Source organism: Myotis nattereri (assembly GCF_964212035.1).
Source record: "Myotis nattereri genome assembly, chromosome: X".
Taxonomy (NCBI): Eukaryota; Metazoa; Chordata; class Mammalia; order Chiroptera; family Vespertilionidae; genus Myotis; species Myotis nattereri.
The window spans coordinates 65,499,020-65,514,881 of NC_138078.1; the positions used below are offsets into that span (position 1 = coordinate 65,499,020).

Genomic DNA, 15,862 nt, shown 5'->3' on the forward strand with positions numbered 1-15,862 from the left:
TTGTTAACAGTCACAGAACTTCTGTTCAGTTTCTAGTGGTTTTAATCATTTAGACTTTGCATTATAATCCTTCTGGTTACCTAGAGAAAAAAATGTGTATGGTTGGTCCACCCCAGGAAAGATAGGGGTAAAGACTCATCCTGCTTTATTGAGGAAAATGGGGAAGAATAGGCCTTAGCATACAGAAATCCCCAAAATTTTTCAAAATGATGTGAGAAAGTAAAAATGAAAACAGTGTGACAAGTGTGGATATGTGGGAAAATACATCTGTGTAGGTTTAGAATAATCATTATAGATTCTAGTACAGTGAAAATGTAATTCATTTAAACAAATAATAATTAAAGGATTTTTAAAAATGCATGACATACTGCTCTACATACAGGAAACTTATATTCTAGCTGGGGAGCCAAGCCATACTAAAGGAAAAGTTAAATAATGATACAAAAGGCAGCTCTAGGAAGAAAGCTTTTGGGAGAATATTAATTATAAGAGCAGCCCATCATGACCCTTTTGCCTTTTTAGACCTCCTGCTACTAGTAAGCAGTGGACCGCTCCAGCTGCCCTCCCCGCTTCACCCAAGTGCCCCCACGCCCACCCCCACCACCTTATCAGAGAAGGAGCGAGCTGTCTCAGATGTCAGCTCTGAGCTCCCAGCATCCAGTGATCTTATTTCCCCCTTAATGGAAGAACAGATTTGAGCTCCTGATACCTGAAGTCATTTAGTCTTTGCACTGCCAGCCACAAGCTCAGCCAGCTCTTCTTCTCTAGACACTGGATACCAGGAAAAGAAATTATATATATCCTTCAAGCTCATGAAGATGCCTCGAAATCAGAACAGGAGAATGACTGGGTAATTCTGTGGTGAATGCTGGTTGTAGCAACATGCTGAGCTGCTTTTGGAAATGTATTTAAAATTTGAAACTGTAGCTGACAATGACATTCGAATGAATGGCACCGTGCTTTATGGTCGCTGAGGGAGAACTGCCAGAGAGGCTTTGCTCATGAATGAATTTTCCACAAGGGCCAGGTACGTGCTTCGCTGTCATGAAGAAAAAGCAGAGAAATCCCCAAGACCTCAGAGGGATTGCTCAGGGTAAAACAAGACTAAGTTAAAAAATCTGCAGTGGATCACAACTTAAGCAATTCAGAGTAAACAGGTGTTTCACATTGACTGCTATAGACTAAACATGCCCGCTCACCTCACCTGCAATTCATATGTTGAAACCTAATCCTCAAAGTGGTGATATTGGTAGGTGGCCTTTGAGGAGGTGATTAAGTGTTGAGGGTGGAGCCCTATGAATGGGATTAGCGTCCTTATAAAAGAGATGCCAGGGAGCACCCTCCTTCCTTCAGTCACGTCAAGACCCAGGGAGGGGACACGTGTCTATGAACCAGACACTGAATCTACTGGAACCTTGGTCTTGGGCTTCCCAGGCTCCAGAAATAAATGTTTGTTGCTTAAGCCATCCAGTCTATGGTATTTTTGTTATAGCAGCTGGAATGGACTAAGACACCATAGACTAGGTGCTCTGGTAATTGATTTATAAGCATGATCTTATTTAATGTTCACAACCCTGTGGAGTAGGTGCTATTACTGTCTTTGAACTCAGAGAGGTTAAGTAACTTACCCAAGATCACACAGACAGTAAACAGGGGAGCCAGTATTTAAGCCTTAGTCAAGCTTTTAGCAATACCAAGGACTCTTGAAGTGAACAATCCCTGAAGTGATGTCTATTGATTTGCCTACATCACCCCTCAGGACTGCCTTGTGCTGAGGTGGTCTACCTACATCCAGGGGCAGTGGAAGCATCTCACCACACCAGCATTTCATGTTTTCTGCCTGTATAAATCCCACCCTTTGTTAGAGTGTTTTACTTCCTGGGAGGTGGCCATCAGAGTCCCTGGAATGGCACCTAGAGTTCCCAGCCAGCACACCTCTACCTGAAAGCCCTGAATATGGGTTCTCAAAACCCAACTCAAATCCCATGTCAACTATGAAGCCTTCTCTGACTCCCCTTTGGAAGTGAGGATGGCAGTGATGGGACCTAAATCCTGGACTGGGAGTTAGTGGACATTGGATCTGACTTTGACTGTGTTACATATAAGCTGAGAGACCCCAGGCAAACCTCTTAACCTTTCTGTATCTCTGCTTTTTTCTCCAGAAAATAAGGGAATGGGATTAGGTGAATCCTCCTAGACTCTTCTGAACTCAAAACATTTGTAACTTAGTACTTAATATACATTATCTTGTACAGTATTATTCTTCTCACACATCTCTCTTTCTCTCTAGCATATTCTCTAAAAATTGTGAGTTTCTGGCAGGCAGGGTCTCTTTAGATTCTCAATCAATACTTATTGTTTTTTGCTGTTCAGAGTTCCACTGCCCACAGATAAAAAAAAATAAAAAAATAAAAAAATAATGATACAAAAAAGAAAATATTTACTAAACACCATTCAATGAATCTATGAAAAGACTTAAGGGGAAAGAACTATGATAAATATATAGGTAAGGATACTGGTAACAGAGTAAATTGTTCAATGTCTCACAGCTAGGTGGTAGGACTGGGATACAACACAGGTATATCTCATGGCAAAAGTTGCTCTCTGAAATGTAATTCAGTACTGCTTTCTGGCCCTACTAATTTTCATTCTCTCATTCATAGAAGTCCAATTATGTATCAGGATGCCAATAAGGACTGTATTAATGATCTATTACTGTGCAACAACTTTCCACAAACTCAGTGGCTTAAAACAACCCCAATATTTTAGCTCATTGCCCTGCAGGTCAGAATTTCATCTGTGTTTGGGTTCTCTGCTCAAGGCTGAAACCAAGGTGCCAACTGGGCTGAATTCCCATATGGAAACTCTGGGTAATAATCTTCCTCCAAGCTCATTCTTGTTAACAAAATTCAATTCCTTGCAGTTTCAGGACTGAGGTCCCTATCTCCTTGCTGATGGTCATCCAGGGGCTGCTTTCAGATCCTAGATGTCCCTGTTTTCCTTGTCACGTGGCTCTGTAACTGCAGATCCAGCTCAAACTGTTTGTAACAAGACCCAGAACAAAAGTTTACACCAAGTTTACACTTGGGAATCCTTAACTACTTCCTCCCCATAATCCTTCTGGTTACCTGGAGAAAAAAATATTCAATATTGGCCCACCCAGGAAAAACAAAGGACCAGGACAGGACAGCAACCTGAGCACAGAAGTGAAGGGTCCATTGTCCAGGAAGATACCGCACTGAAACCCCTTAAAGTCCTACCCTGAACCCTGGATCAGGGAGCAGAATTGAGCCTTGCCTCCTGTCTCAATGCCAGTTGACTCAAAGATAAAAGCCTTTTCTTTTCTCAAAAGCCAGTGACATGACTTCTAAGCACATTGGGCAGCGAGCCCTTGCCTGGTAACGGTCCCCTCCATTTTCAAGTCAGCAACAGTGCATCAAACACTTCTCATGCCTCTAATCTCTGACTTCTTCCAACTCTGACTTCTAGACCGAGATTTAAAGGGCTTTGGTGATTGGGTCAGACTCACACAAATAATCTCTCTCATAAGGTCAATTTGGAACTTTACCACTGCAAAGTCCCTTTTGCTATATAATGTAACAAAATCACTGGAATGGCATCGATCATATTCATAGGTCAGGTTCTACCCACATTCAAAGGGAGAAAATTACATAAGGTCATTGGGAATCATCTTAGACTTCTGCTTACCACAGGGACTCTAAGAACAATTGGGAAATATGAAAAGATAATTCCTTAAAATTATAAAGAATACAATGTAGTAAAACTAAGCACAGAACTTGAAATAAACACAAAAGACAATGAGGTTATATAAGAAATAAAGGACAGTCAGGTTTTCATCAACAAAAGTGTAAAATAAGTTATTTCAAATAAGAAACCCTTGTTTTGAGAGCCTGAATCACTGCTGAACTTCACCCATTTTCCCTCCACACTGACAATTCCAGTACATGGGCAACTGCCTTCTGGAAGCCCCAGTCATTCTCTGCCCGAGGATTTTTTTCCAGCCATTTCCTGGGTGAAATAGCAGGGTGCTGATGCTCTGGGTACAGCCCTCAGCCAGTGATAGATGTAAATTGGTGGATGAGTATCAAGTTTCCTAACCCTTCAGGAAAAAAATAAATAGAACAGAAAACAAAACTCTGTGGCATGTTCTATAGTCTCCTAGAGTTCACTGATATATGATATGATAGTGGTAGTTGATATGACACACCCTTTATAGGTTTTCTTCCTTTCCAAGTCTTACTTCCCCTTACCTTGATTTCTGTGATCATCTTCCAGAATTTACACTTAAATTCTTGTGTGTGTGTGTGTGTGTGTGTGTGTGTGTGTGTGTGTGTTTGACAGGTAGAATAATAGTGAGTATATTTTTACCTTTGGTTTGGTTGAAAAGGACATGAACTTTCAAGACAATTAGATGTAGATCCAAGGAACATGAGAGTTAGTACTATTATCTGTAAAATGAGGACAGTAATAGTTATCTCATTGTATTAAATGATGTAATGAGTATTGGTAACCTTCCTGGCTCACAGAAGCCCAATTATTTGTTCCTTTTTCTGGAATCCTCAATGTCTTACTAGTATTTCTACAGTTCTAGGAATCTGCTGTCCTAGTGAAAGTAGCCTGTCCTCCTTATATGTAGCTAACTGAGAGATAGTGGAGTAAGCAAAGTTTTTCATACAATTATATTTTTCTATAAAACCAGGACATTTTATTTAAAATTAGTAAGCCTAATATTAAACATCCCTATATTAAAATTGAATAATATGTTTAGAACCATATATTTATAATACCTAAGTTTTTTTTGTTTTGTTGGTTTTTTTGTTTGTTTGGTGTGTTTTTTTGTTTTGTTTTGTTTTGTTTTTGGCACTTCATTCTGCTCTCCTTAAAAGTTCTCTGAATCTCTATGGCAGTACATCTAGCCTTGGGGACAAAACAGCCATAGTGTGCATTTGAACAGTTTTCAGAAGAGCAAAACTCTGATTCAAACATAAACCAGGTTTTGTTTGGGGTTGGTTTTTTTTCTACTTTGGGTAGTGATCTGAATCCAGATTCAAATCCACATCTTCTTACATACACTGGGAGAACAGTTACACCAATGTATTGAACAAAATACTATTTTTAATGTCCAGGTAATCATATAAGGTATTGGATATCAGAATATTTATATCTTTGGCATCAGACATTATGAGTTTAAATCCCAGCTCTGCCACTTTAATTAAACTATGTGACCTAAGGCAAGGTAACCTCTCTATGCTTTTTTTTTCTTCTCATCTCTTATATAGGCATAATAATGGTACCGCCCTGATAGGATTGATGTAAGAATGAAATGACTCAATGCATGTAAAACAATTAAAGCAACTCCTTGCATAAGCTCTTTGTAAATATTAACTATTGTTATTTGTGCTATTATTATTTGGTTAATGAACTCCCCTTGTGATGTTGTCAACATAGGCAGGTGGACTATTTTTTCTCCTTTAGTGTATAACCTAGAAGGGTGTTGTTCTAAAGCTATTCACTTGTTCTAGAACTGTTCACTTGTCTGTGTCCCCATTAGACTGTCAGGTCTTTAAGGGAAGGCCTGTCCTTTGCTAATTTTTATATCCTCTGTTTATTTAATAAATTAATCTGAACTATAAACCATATAGTTAGATACGTTTTCTGTCCAAATTCATATTTTATATAATTAAGCAATGGATTCCAGGAGAAACTTTTTAGGCCACTAGTAAGGGAACATAAAACATAGTGGTTAAGCCAGTTATGCCACTTACTGGCCCTTTGACGTTGGGGCAATGACTACATCAATCTGAGCTTCAGTATTTTTACCTACCAAATGGGTATAATGACAGTTTTTATGGTGGTTGTGAGAATTAAATGAGATGATATGTCTCTAATGTCCGGCACAGAGAAAACCTTCTTATTAACAATTACTATTTCATTATTTTCCCCTTAATCCAAAGTTTTGCTCAACAAGAATTCGAAGACAACTGGACAGAAACCTCACCTTTCATAAAATGGTGGCATGGATGATTGCACTTCACACTGGTAAGTTTATTAAGATATTTGGGCTTTCAAAGAAAACTTGGAACCAGAGATTTCTCTCTATTCTTACTTTTAAAAAATAGGTCAGCTTTTGTAGGCACATTCGGTGGTGATTAGATATATTGTATTTTTTATGAGTTCTGTTAAAAATATTCACCCTTCTTTCCACCATCCCAACATTAGGATTTATTCCTTCGGGTCTTAACACTTTCTAATCTTGGGCTCCTCTGATAAAATCCTAGCATCGTCAACTTTTTTTCCACCCTTTTTATATAAAAAATATTGGTTAGTCCACATATGAGGGCTTTTATTCATTCATTTAAAAAAATTATTGTTTGAACATGTAGATTCATGGATTTGTTGCAATAACTTTAGAGAAGCCACAGCCTATAAATTGAGCATCCCTTATAACAGAGTTTATCAGCTAAACACTTTATTATTATTTATATATACATGTATATGCATGTATATATACATATATAATAGGTATACAAGTGATAATATGTGTTATGTACAATGTATTATTAGAATTATTAAGGTGGTGGTATTGGCACAAGAAGGGTTGTATCTGGCATGGCAACTATCATTAATAATACTGTATTTGAAAGTTGCTGAGAGAGTAGATCTTAAAAGTTCCCATAACAAGAAAATAATTCTGTAACTATGTGTAGTGATGGATGTTTTTGCAATATGTATAACTATTGAATCATTATGCTATACACCTGAAACTTATATAATGTAAGTAAATTATACCCCCATTTTTTTTAAAAAAAAAAAGTGCAAAAAAAAAGAAGGGATGGATCTGAGACCTTTATCAAATCTCTATTAGGTCACTTAATAAATAATTGATGTGCCAGACTATAGGCATGCTCACATATACAGTGATGAACAAAACAGACTTTTACTCTATCCTTAAGGAGTTTGTCCCTGAGTAAAATAGGCTTAGTTCACAGACGTTCAGCTGGATTTCTCATTTCCTAGTAGTAGATCATGCAGATTTTCTGAGCTGTGGCAAATGAAATATTTTAAAAGTGAAATGTATAAAAAAGTGAAATATATGATAAAATCTTGTTAGAAAGCAACATAGTATAATGGTTAAGAGCACAGATTTGTGGGCCAAACTGCTTGGATTTGATTTTTTTAAATTCTTTATTGTTTAAAGAATTATATGAATCTCCTTTTTTCCCCTCTTTGACCTCCTCCCTGCCACCCCCTCCCCCAAGCACAAGCATTTGGAATTGGATTTGATTTTTAAACCTGTTAGTTATTAGCTTGGTGACCTTGGGCAAGATTTTAAAGCAATCTATGCCTCAGCTTTCTCATTGTAAGATGAGATGGTAATAAACATATCTAAATCATTGATTCTTAAGCATTAAGTATTTATAAAGCACAGCAGTGCTTGGCACCTAGTAAGTCCTATGACAGTGCTTGTTAATCAAAGAGTGAAATTAAAAAAAAAAAGAGATTCATTCTTATGCCCATTGATTTGTATCAGTTTCATATAATTTTGTCATCTCTTTCTGGACTAATGTCAGAGTCCAGTGAATAGAACAGCTAAAGGTATATGTTACATGAGAGTCTTACTGTTTGAGCATAAATATATCTGGGGAAGAGAGACAACGACAGGACATCTAAATATCCTCAGAGACCAAGGTTATTTTGTAGAATCTTAGAAATTAGTTGAGTCTTTAGGATCATATAGTTCAACACCTTCATTTTGCAAATTAGGAAACCCAGACCAGAGAGGTTAAGTGATTTTACTACATTCACACAACCAGAAAATAGCTTACCCACTAGAATTCCCTTGCCTCTCTGGTCCTGGAGACCCAGTTTTTGTTTATAAGTGTATTGGACCATACTTGTGTTTCCCTGTAACTTATCATAGAGTCAGAGGCTATAGGAAAACCCAGCTTACAATAAAATTGCCCACATTCTTTACCTCCTTTGTTTCTCTTCTCTGCCCTTTTTAGCGATTCACACCATTGCACATCTGTTTAATGTGGAGTGGTGTGTGAATGCCCGAGTCAACAATTCTGATCCTTACTCAATAGCACTGTCTGATATTGGAGATAAGCCTGGTGAAACTTACCTCAATTTTGCTCGAGAGAGAATCAAGGTAAGCCTCTTATTTCCTGATTCTGATGTTCCCTAGACCTGTGGTTGGCAAACTGCGGCTCACGAGCCACATGCGGCTATTTGGCCCCTTGAGTGTGGCTCTTCCTAAGCCTTAGGAGTACCCTAATTAAGTTAATAACAATGTACCTACCTATATAGTTTAAGTTTAAAAAATTTGGCTCTCAAAAGAAATTTCAATTGTTGTACCATTGATATTTGGCTCTGTTGACTAATGAGTTTGCTGACCACTGTGGCCTAGACTATTAAAACTGAGGACTAGATTTCAATGAGAGAAGTACTTCTCTTGGCCAGAACAGCAAAAGTTGAATATCAGATTAACAAGTCTGAAGGTTCTAAGAAGGTGGGAAGGTCTCCCACAGAGAAAAGATCTCCCACACTCCTAATCCCATGTGTGGAGGGTCACTAGATGTTTATCAGTTCCTTAAGCTAACCTGTGAGACTCTGTGTGGGTGGAGCCTGGAGTAACTAAGGCTCACCCATGACAAGGCCCAACAGAAAGCCAGGAATACACATCTAGACAAATAAAATTGGATTTATTACTTTATTACTTGCTGCAGCAAAAGAGACCTTATACCACAAGGAAGTCTGAGGCATCTCAGAAGGATCTTAAGAGGGGCTTGTTATAGAACCTGGGCTTGTGTTAGATAATCTGGGAAAGGTTTAAGCAAGCTAGGACTTGCTCTAGATCAGGTATGGTCAGGAATTGGGGGTAGTTCTAGGATTGGGTATTTTCATTTATTTCTAGGGGACATAAGGGAACAGAAAGGGGCTAAATATTTAATAGGTAAAGAAGCAGCAGTCACCCGTCTTTCTTATACTGGTTCAGACATGATTTTGGAGTGGTTTTGTTTTTGCCTCACTCTCTAATAGTCACAGAATGATGCTGGCATTCTATGAAATTGTATATGTGACTAGGAAACACTCTGGTCTAGGTATCAGTACCAGGTCAGTCGCCAGTTGACAACTGTCAGTTATACTTTTGTTCTTTTTTACCTACAGCATCTAAGGTGTGGCCTCCTATGTCTGCTAATTGTCATTCTTTGATATGCACAGTGCACTGAGAGTAACTCAGCAGTTCTCCAGGGGGATCCATTTGTGGTATCCACAGGCAAGGTCTTCTCCACTTCCAGCAGTTGTTGAAGCTTCCTACACTCAGAGGGAGAAGCTCCAAGTGGTCTTCATGTGCCCAGTGGTTTGGGAGAATGGCCAAATCACATCTCTGTGCACCAAATTTCAAACATGTTTCCTTCTGTTTAGAAAAGATTATAAGAAAAGTCCCTTAATTCTGAAGAAATAATTATCCTTGGACTTGACATGCAAAAATTTGGCTCATCTACTTAGGAACAGAATGAAATAGCATCAAACAAAACAGAAACTCTTTTTCTGTAATGTGTTGAATATTTTTATTTTATATTGTTCATTGTTTTGTACAATCATTTATAAGGGTGGCATTATTAACATACAAGATATGTAAGCCAACCCTGCCTTGTTGTGCTTAGATCCCTTTGGATCACTTTTATTGTGTCTGTGTTGCCCCACCATTCTGTGTGCTTTCACTTCCAATTTCCTGTATAAGCGTGTCTTCCTCATAGGACCACCCTGGGGTTATCGGAGTCCCTTTGCCCACAAGCTCAGAGATCTAGAAAGGCCTGGATAGCTACCTCTCCATGTGCAGTCATTACCCAATAACTGATGGATGCAGGCCATGAAAGCCCAGCTTCCTTGCCTTGAGTCAGGATAAACTCTGAGTTGTAACTTACCATTTAGTTTCCCTGCAACATCAGAATGAAGAAGCTACCCTCTATAAGACTTGGCCTGATATCACCTTCTTACTTGACTTATTCATCTTTCTTGTCCTTTTATCCATTCCCTTACCAGTTTCTTCTGAAGCACAACGTTTCTAAATCACTTGCCTATGAATCCTCATCTCAGGGTCTACTTTGGGGAAATGCAACCTAATATGTTAGATATACCCAGAATTTGCCAACAAAGCACTGTGGCCTTTTCCAAATCAAAGGGAAAAAGACCTTTAGGCCAGTAAACTGATTTGCTTTATGTGATACTCCCTTAGAACTATTTCAGTGTATCAATTCATATTTCCTATGACACCTCAACCACATAAGACTTTTTGAAACTGAGAAATATCTATTCCAAGTCTATATCCCTCTGTGAGAGATGATTAGGATTATGTAAAGGGGGAATGAAAATACCTATTGTCTTATATACTGGACACTTTATATATAGGTAGTCCTGGATGTGAGAGCCTACAAATAATGTGTGTATGTATTTGCATTTTATAGAATCCTGAAGGAGGCCTGTATGTGGCTGTGACTCGGTTGGCAGGCATCACTGGAATTGTCATCACACTGTGCCTCATATTAATTATCACCTCTTCTACCAAAACTATCCGGAGGTCTTACTTTGAAGTGTTTTGGTACACACACCATTTATTTGTGATCTTCTTCATTGGCCTCGCCATCCATGGAGCTGAGTGAGTGTTTAAACTCCAGGGCCAAGTCTTTTATGTCACACCTCCAGTTTTCAGGTGTGATGCTCTGTTAGAGGCACAGTGACCTCCTTGTCTCTGTGTGGTCAACTGTCTTCTGAGAGAATATGAGGGGACAACAGAGGTCAGTGTGATAGAAACCACTCAGCAGCACTTTAGTTTCTAGCATTCAATTTATAGCTATTCACAGTGTTGTTGTTTATAGCAAACTTAAAAATACATAACAATTTGAGTATCTTTGCAAGCATATAAAACATGTTGAAAGTGCTCATACAGTCTTGGATGTCTGCTATAATGTTTCCTGTGGCTTAATTACTAATATATTAGACAAATCCCCAAACTAAAAGAGTTAGTGATTAATCAGTTGAAAAGATTTGCTATAGTTGAAAGTTTTTATTCAAGCCTATCATTAATTGATTGCCTACCATGTATGAGAACTGATCCAGACATTATTAAGAATTCTAGAAAGAAAATACATGGTATTGTCTTCGAACATCCTATATAATTAAGAGGTAATATGCAAATTGACCATCACACCCTTGCACAAGATGGCCGCCCCCATGTGGTCACAAGATGGCCGCCACAAGATGGCCGGCAGGGGAGGGCAGTTGTGGGCAACCAGGCCTATAGGGGAGGACAGTTGGGGGGGGGGAACCAGGCCGACGGGGGGGGGGCAGTTGGGGGCAACCGGGCCTGCAGGGGAGGGCAGTTAGGGGTGACTGGCCAGCAGGGGAGGGCAGTTGGGGGCAATCAGGCTGGCAGGAGAATGGTTAGGGGATGATCATGCTGGCAGGCAGAAGCGGTCAGGGGCAATCAGGCAGGCAGGCAGGTGAGCAGTTGGGAGCCAGTAGTCCTGGATTGTGAGTTGGATGTCCGACTGCTGGTTTAGGCCCAGCAGTCAGACATCCCCCAAGGGGTCCCAGATTGGAGAGGGTGCAGGCTGGGCTGAGGAACACCTGCCCCCAGTGCACGAATTTAGTGCACCAGGCCTCTAGTTCTAATATAATAAAGGCAAGAGTTAACTTCTAGTGAGTACTTGTTATAGACATGAAATGTTTCTTTTAACCCCCAAGAGGTAGGGATGCTCTTACTATACCCATTTCCTGGGAAAATTGTAGACAGGGGACAAGACTAAAAAAGGTATAATATGTAGCCCAAGCCACCCAGTTTTTACTTGACATAGCTGGGATTGGATCCTAGGTGGTCTAAGGTACCTGAGAGACACAGTGCCAGAACATGTGGTTGGAAGACTTTGCCTTATTGGTCATCTTAAATGAACAGTTTCTCTTATTCTTTTGTAATTTCAACCCTCATTTTGTAACCTGTTACCCATATTGCCAGAAGCTCTTTGGGAGGATAGTTTCTATTTTTGTAATGAATTGCATTGATTTTTTTTATTATGCAAAGGGAATAGCTACTTTAAATTTCAGTTCTTCAAAGTGCAATTTAGAATCTTTAGGTGAGACTTGATCATAATCCAGCTGTTTCAGAGAACCCTAGAGAGAAAAAAAAAAGAATGTCCCCCCTCTCTTATTTAATAATTCCACAATTGTACATTCCTGTAGTTTCATAGATAAGCACATTTCTTGGAGCAGGCAGAGGAGTTATATTTACCCATTTTTTATCTACTACTTATACTGGTGGACTGATTGCTCACAGTCTTATGGCTAGGTAATAGCTGATCTGGGATTAAAATCCAGGCTTTCTAATTTCTGATCTTGGCATCAGGAAGAGAAGGAGAAAATAAAATTATTTTTCTATTTCTTCCTCTCCAAGTAAACGTGGGCATTAAGAACTTAAATAGTTATCATTTGTTGGATGCTTACTTTGTATCTGGAATTTGTTATGTGTCATGCCAATTGATTATTAAAATAAATATTTGATGAGGTCCTGGTGTACATATTTTATAGCTGAAGAAGCTGAGGCTCAAAAGAAGTTTTGAGCCTTGTCCAAGCTCACCAAACCAGTAAGGGGTGAATCTGGGATTTGAAACCAAGGCTGCTTGGCTTGGATCCAGAACTATTTTCACCAGATCATTCTGCTTCTAGTTACCTAGTCTCTCTAAGCCTCATTGTCCTCATATGTGAAATGGGAGTACTAATACTTAACTTTCAGGCTTGTTATGAGGATTAAACCAGATAATTTGATACAGTGCCTTTTTCTAGGCCAGATATATAATAGATGCTCAATACATGATAATTTCTTCCCCAAAATCTAGGGGTAGAAAAGGATGGTTAATGACCTTGAATTAAAAAATTATCAGAATTTAACAAATGACATAATAAAATTTAGGTCCCTAAGCAAACTTCTACAAAGGACCTTCTATTTCTCTTCTTATTACATGTTCTGAAGATCCTGCTATCTATGTTTCTCGAGGTCAGGGACATGACTTCCTCAACCTTGTGCCTCCCTTGCTATATCCCACTAAGCCTATATTGTATTAAGTTTTAGTAGTTGCTCAATTAGTATTTATTGAAGTGAATGGGCTCTGAGCACTTCAAGGGAGAAACCATTAGTGTTCATATCTGTGAGAATGTCTTAATCTCCACAAAGTTAAGTCATCTTAAATTGAACTCAAACTTTTGGTTTAATTTAGACAATTTTGAAACAAATAAAACACTTGTACCAAGCCTCATGGCTATTGTTTATGACTGCAGGGGTTGTCAACTACACAAAGGTGCCTGCTCTAGAGGAATAAAAGTAGCCCATGTTCTGCTGGCCAACGTCTTTGCCTGTAGGCCTGTCCTCATAGAGGGAGCATCTTGTTCTGAACTGCACAAAGGCACTGTATGGGTTAGCAGTTTCTTTGTTAGATTTGTAGTTTTCTGTTTGTTTCTTTGTTTATAAATGAAAATAATTCTAGAAAGACAAGCACAAATGATCCCTTTAAGAAAACATATATTTATCTAAAACTTCTCGTTTATAAGGTTACATATAAATATTCTTTGTGCCATTGTACATGATTTTTTCTACTGGTAAAGATCATATATTTTCTTCCTTTTCTTTAATCTATTTGGAAGGAGCAATAAGATATAACATTTTAGTGAAAAGTACAAGACCCATATTAGAATACTTAAAATATGCCCAGCCCTGGCTGGGTGGTTCAGTTGGTTGGAGCTTTGTCCCATACACCAAAAGGTTGCAGGTTCATATCCCAGTCAGGGCACATACCTAATTTAAGGTTTGATCCCTGGTCAGGGCGAGTACAGGAGGCAACAGATGCAATAGATGAATGTTTCTCTCTCACATTGATGTTTCTCTCATTCTTCTTTTTCTCCTTCTTCTTCCTCTTCTTCCCCTTCTTCCCCTTCTTCTTCTTCTTCTTCTTCTTCTTCTTCTTCTTCTTCTTCTCCTCCTCCTCCTCCTCCTCCTCCTCCTCCTCCTCCTCCTCCTCCTCCTCCTTCTTCTTCTTCTTCTTCTTCTTCTTCTTCCTCCTCCTCCTCAAAAATCAATAAAAACATATCCTCATGTGAGGATTAAATAAAATATGCTCAGACTGTCAAGAAATTTGCTTAATTTCCTGCTACTAAATGATCTGTACTTAAATTTCCTCTCCAGGCGAATTGTACGTGGGCAGACCGCAGAGAGTTTGAAGAAGCACAATATAACAAAATGTAATCAAAACATCTCAGATTGGGGAAAATCAAAGGACTGCCCAGTCCCTCAGTTCTATGGCAACCCTCCTATGGTATGTACAATTCATTGTTGCTATTACAGTTTCATTATCAAAATCTTCAAACTGTGTCTAAGAAATACATACAAATGTCTTGGAGTTGTCCATTATAAATGTCATGGAACAGTTAGAATGTTATAAGTATCTACTTTTTTTTTCTACTGAAGTTAATATAGAATTATTTCTTAAAAAGTAAACTTTGCATTGGTCTTTTATGAACATCCTGATATAAAAATCAGAAAAGCATTGTTTTTAAAAGTGCTCTTTGGGTTCAAGAAGTTCTATCTTTTCTCTTCTGGATGTGCAGATCACAATAATACCAGTTAATGATTTTCAGAGGCATTCTATCATGAACTTAGTCGGGTAGCTTAGATAATCACCTATAAGGAGCTAAAAAGTAAGGCTTTTGGATTTGTGAAGGAAATCGATGAGGTGACACATAAGGTTGCTGTTAGGCATCAGGAGGTCCTGTCAATGAGGCATAAAAAAGGTTGGGCAGCCAGGTTCATACTAACATGCAATGGCATTGCATGGTACAGTGGGAGTGTGGCACTGGTGACAAAGGGGAAACATGCTGAAACATTTACTTTCTTTTGTTGGGAGCTACAAAGAACTCCATTTTGTGTATTATTTATTTTTTATTTATTTCTATTTTTTAATAATCCCCCCAGGAGTGAGGATATTTTTTCCATTGATCCTTAGAGAGAGTGGAAGGGAAGAGGGAGGGGAGAGGGAGAGAGAGAAAGAAACATTGACAAGAGAGAGACACATCGATTGGCTGTCTTCCACTCGCGCCCTGACAGGAACCCTGGGATACAACCTGCAGCGGAGGTATGTGCACTTGAGTAGGAATAGAACTGGCAACCCTTTGGTCCGTGGGCCAATCTCTAACCATTTAGCATACTAACCAGGGCCATTTTGTGTAAGCTTAATATCTCTGTTCTATAGAATTAGGAGTGGACCCTGGGATGTTCATATCTTCCCCCCTCCCCTCTTTGGAAAGCAGTATACATTATTGGTTATTATGCTAGCCATTTGTATAAAGCTAGCCAAAAAAATTCAACATTTGCATAGGGCTTCTGAGCAGAATTATTATTTTATCCTTAAGCCCAGTATAATATAATGGTAAATTTCTCATTCCATTTTCTCTTTTCTTTTTTTGTACTCTACTAGTATAGGACTACTCTTCCTTTAGACACAGCATGTTCTCTGAGACTTAACATCTTTACACATCCTTGCTCAATACTGAAAGCAACCAGACACCTCAGTGAACTGCCCCAACTACCTTCAGACATCAACAGAAATTATAAAAAGCGAACTGTATTTCAGGTTCTCTTTATAGGCTAGGAGAAGGCACATATCCTTGAAGACAGCTGGAGTCAGAGTACTACTATCTTAACAGGCGTCTACCTCAGAGGAGTTTCTGGGTTTTGAGGGATATTAGAGGCAATGTCCAAGACTTGGCTCCATTCAATGGAGCTCCATGGTGG

The 15,862-nt window shown here is 38.8% G+C and overlaps 1 protein-coding gene across 1 annotated transcript in view; it reads left to right on the forward strand.

Annotated features, from left to right (window-relative positions):
* The window catches only part of CYBB (cytochrome b-245 beta chain), a 35,752-nt gene that overhangs the window by 6,996 nt on the left and 12,894 nt on the right, over nucleotides 1-15,862 (forward strand). Inside the window, exons 4-7 of the mRNA XM_081081270.1 lie at nucleotides 5,976-6,060; nucleotides 8,028-8,173; nucleotides 10,494-10,684; nucleotides 14,258-14,387. Of these exons, the coding sequence (XP_080937396.1) occupies nucleotides 5,976-6,060; nucleotides 8,028-8,173; nucleotides 10,494-10,684; nucleotides 14,258-14,387 (552 nt within the window). The remainder of the gene's footprint in view (nucleotides 1-5,975; nucleotides 6,061-8,027; nucleotides 8,174-10,493; nucleotides 10,685-14,257; nucleotides 14,388-15,862) is intronic.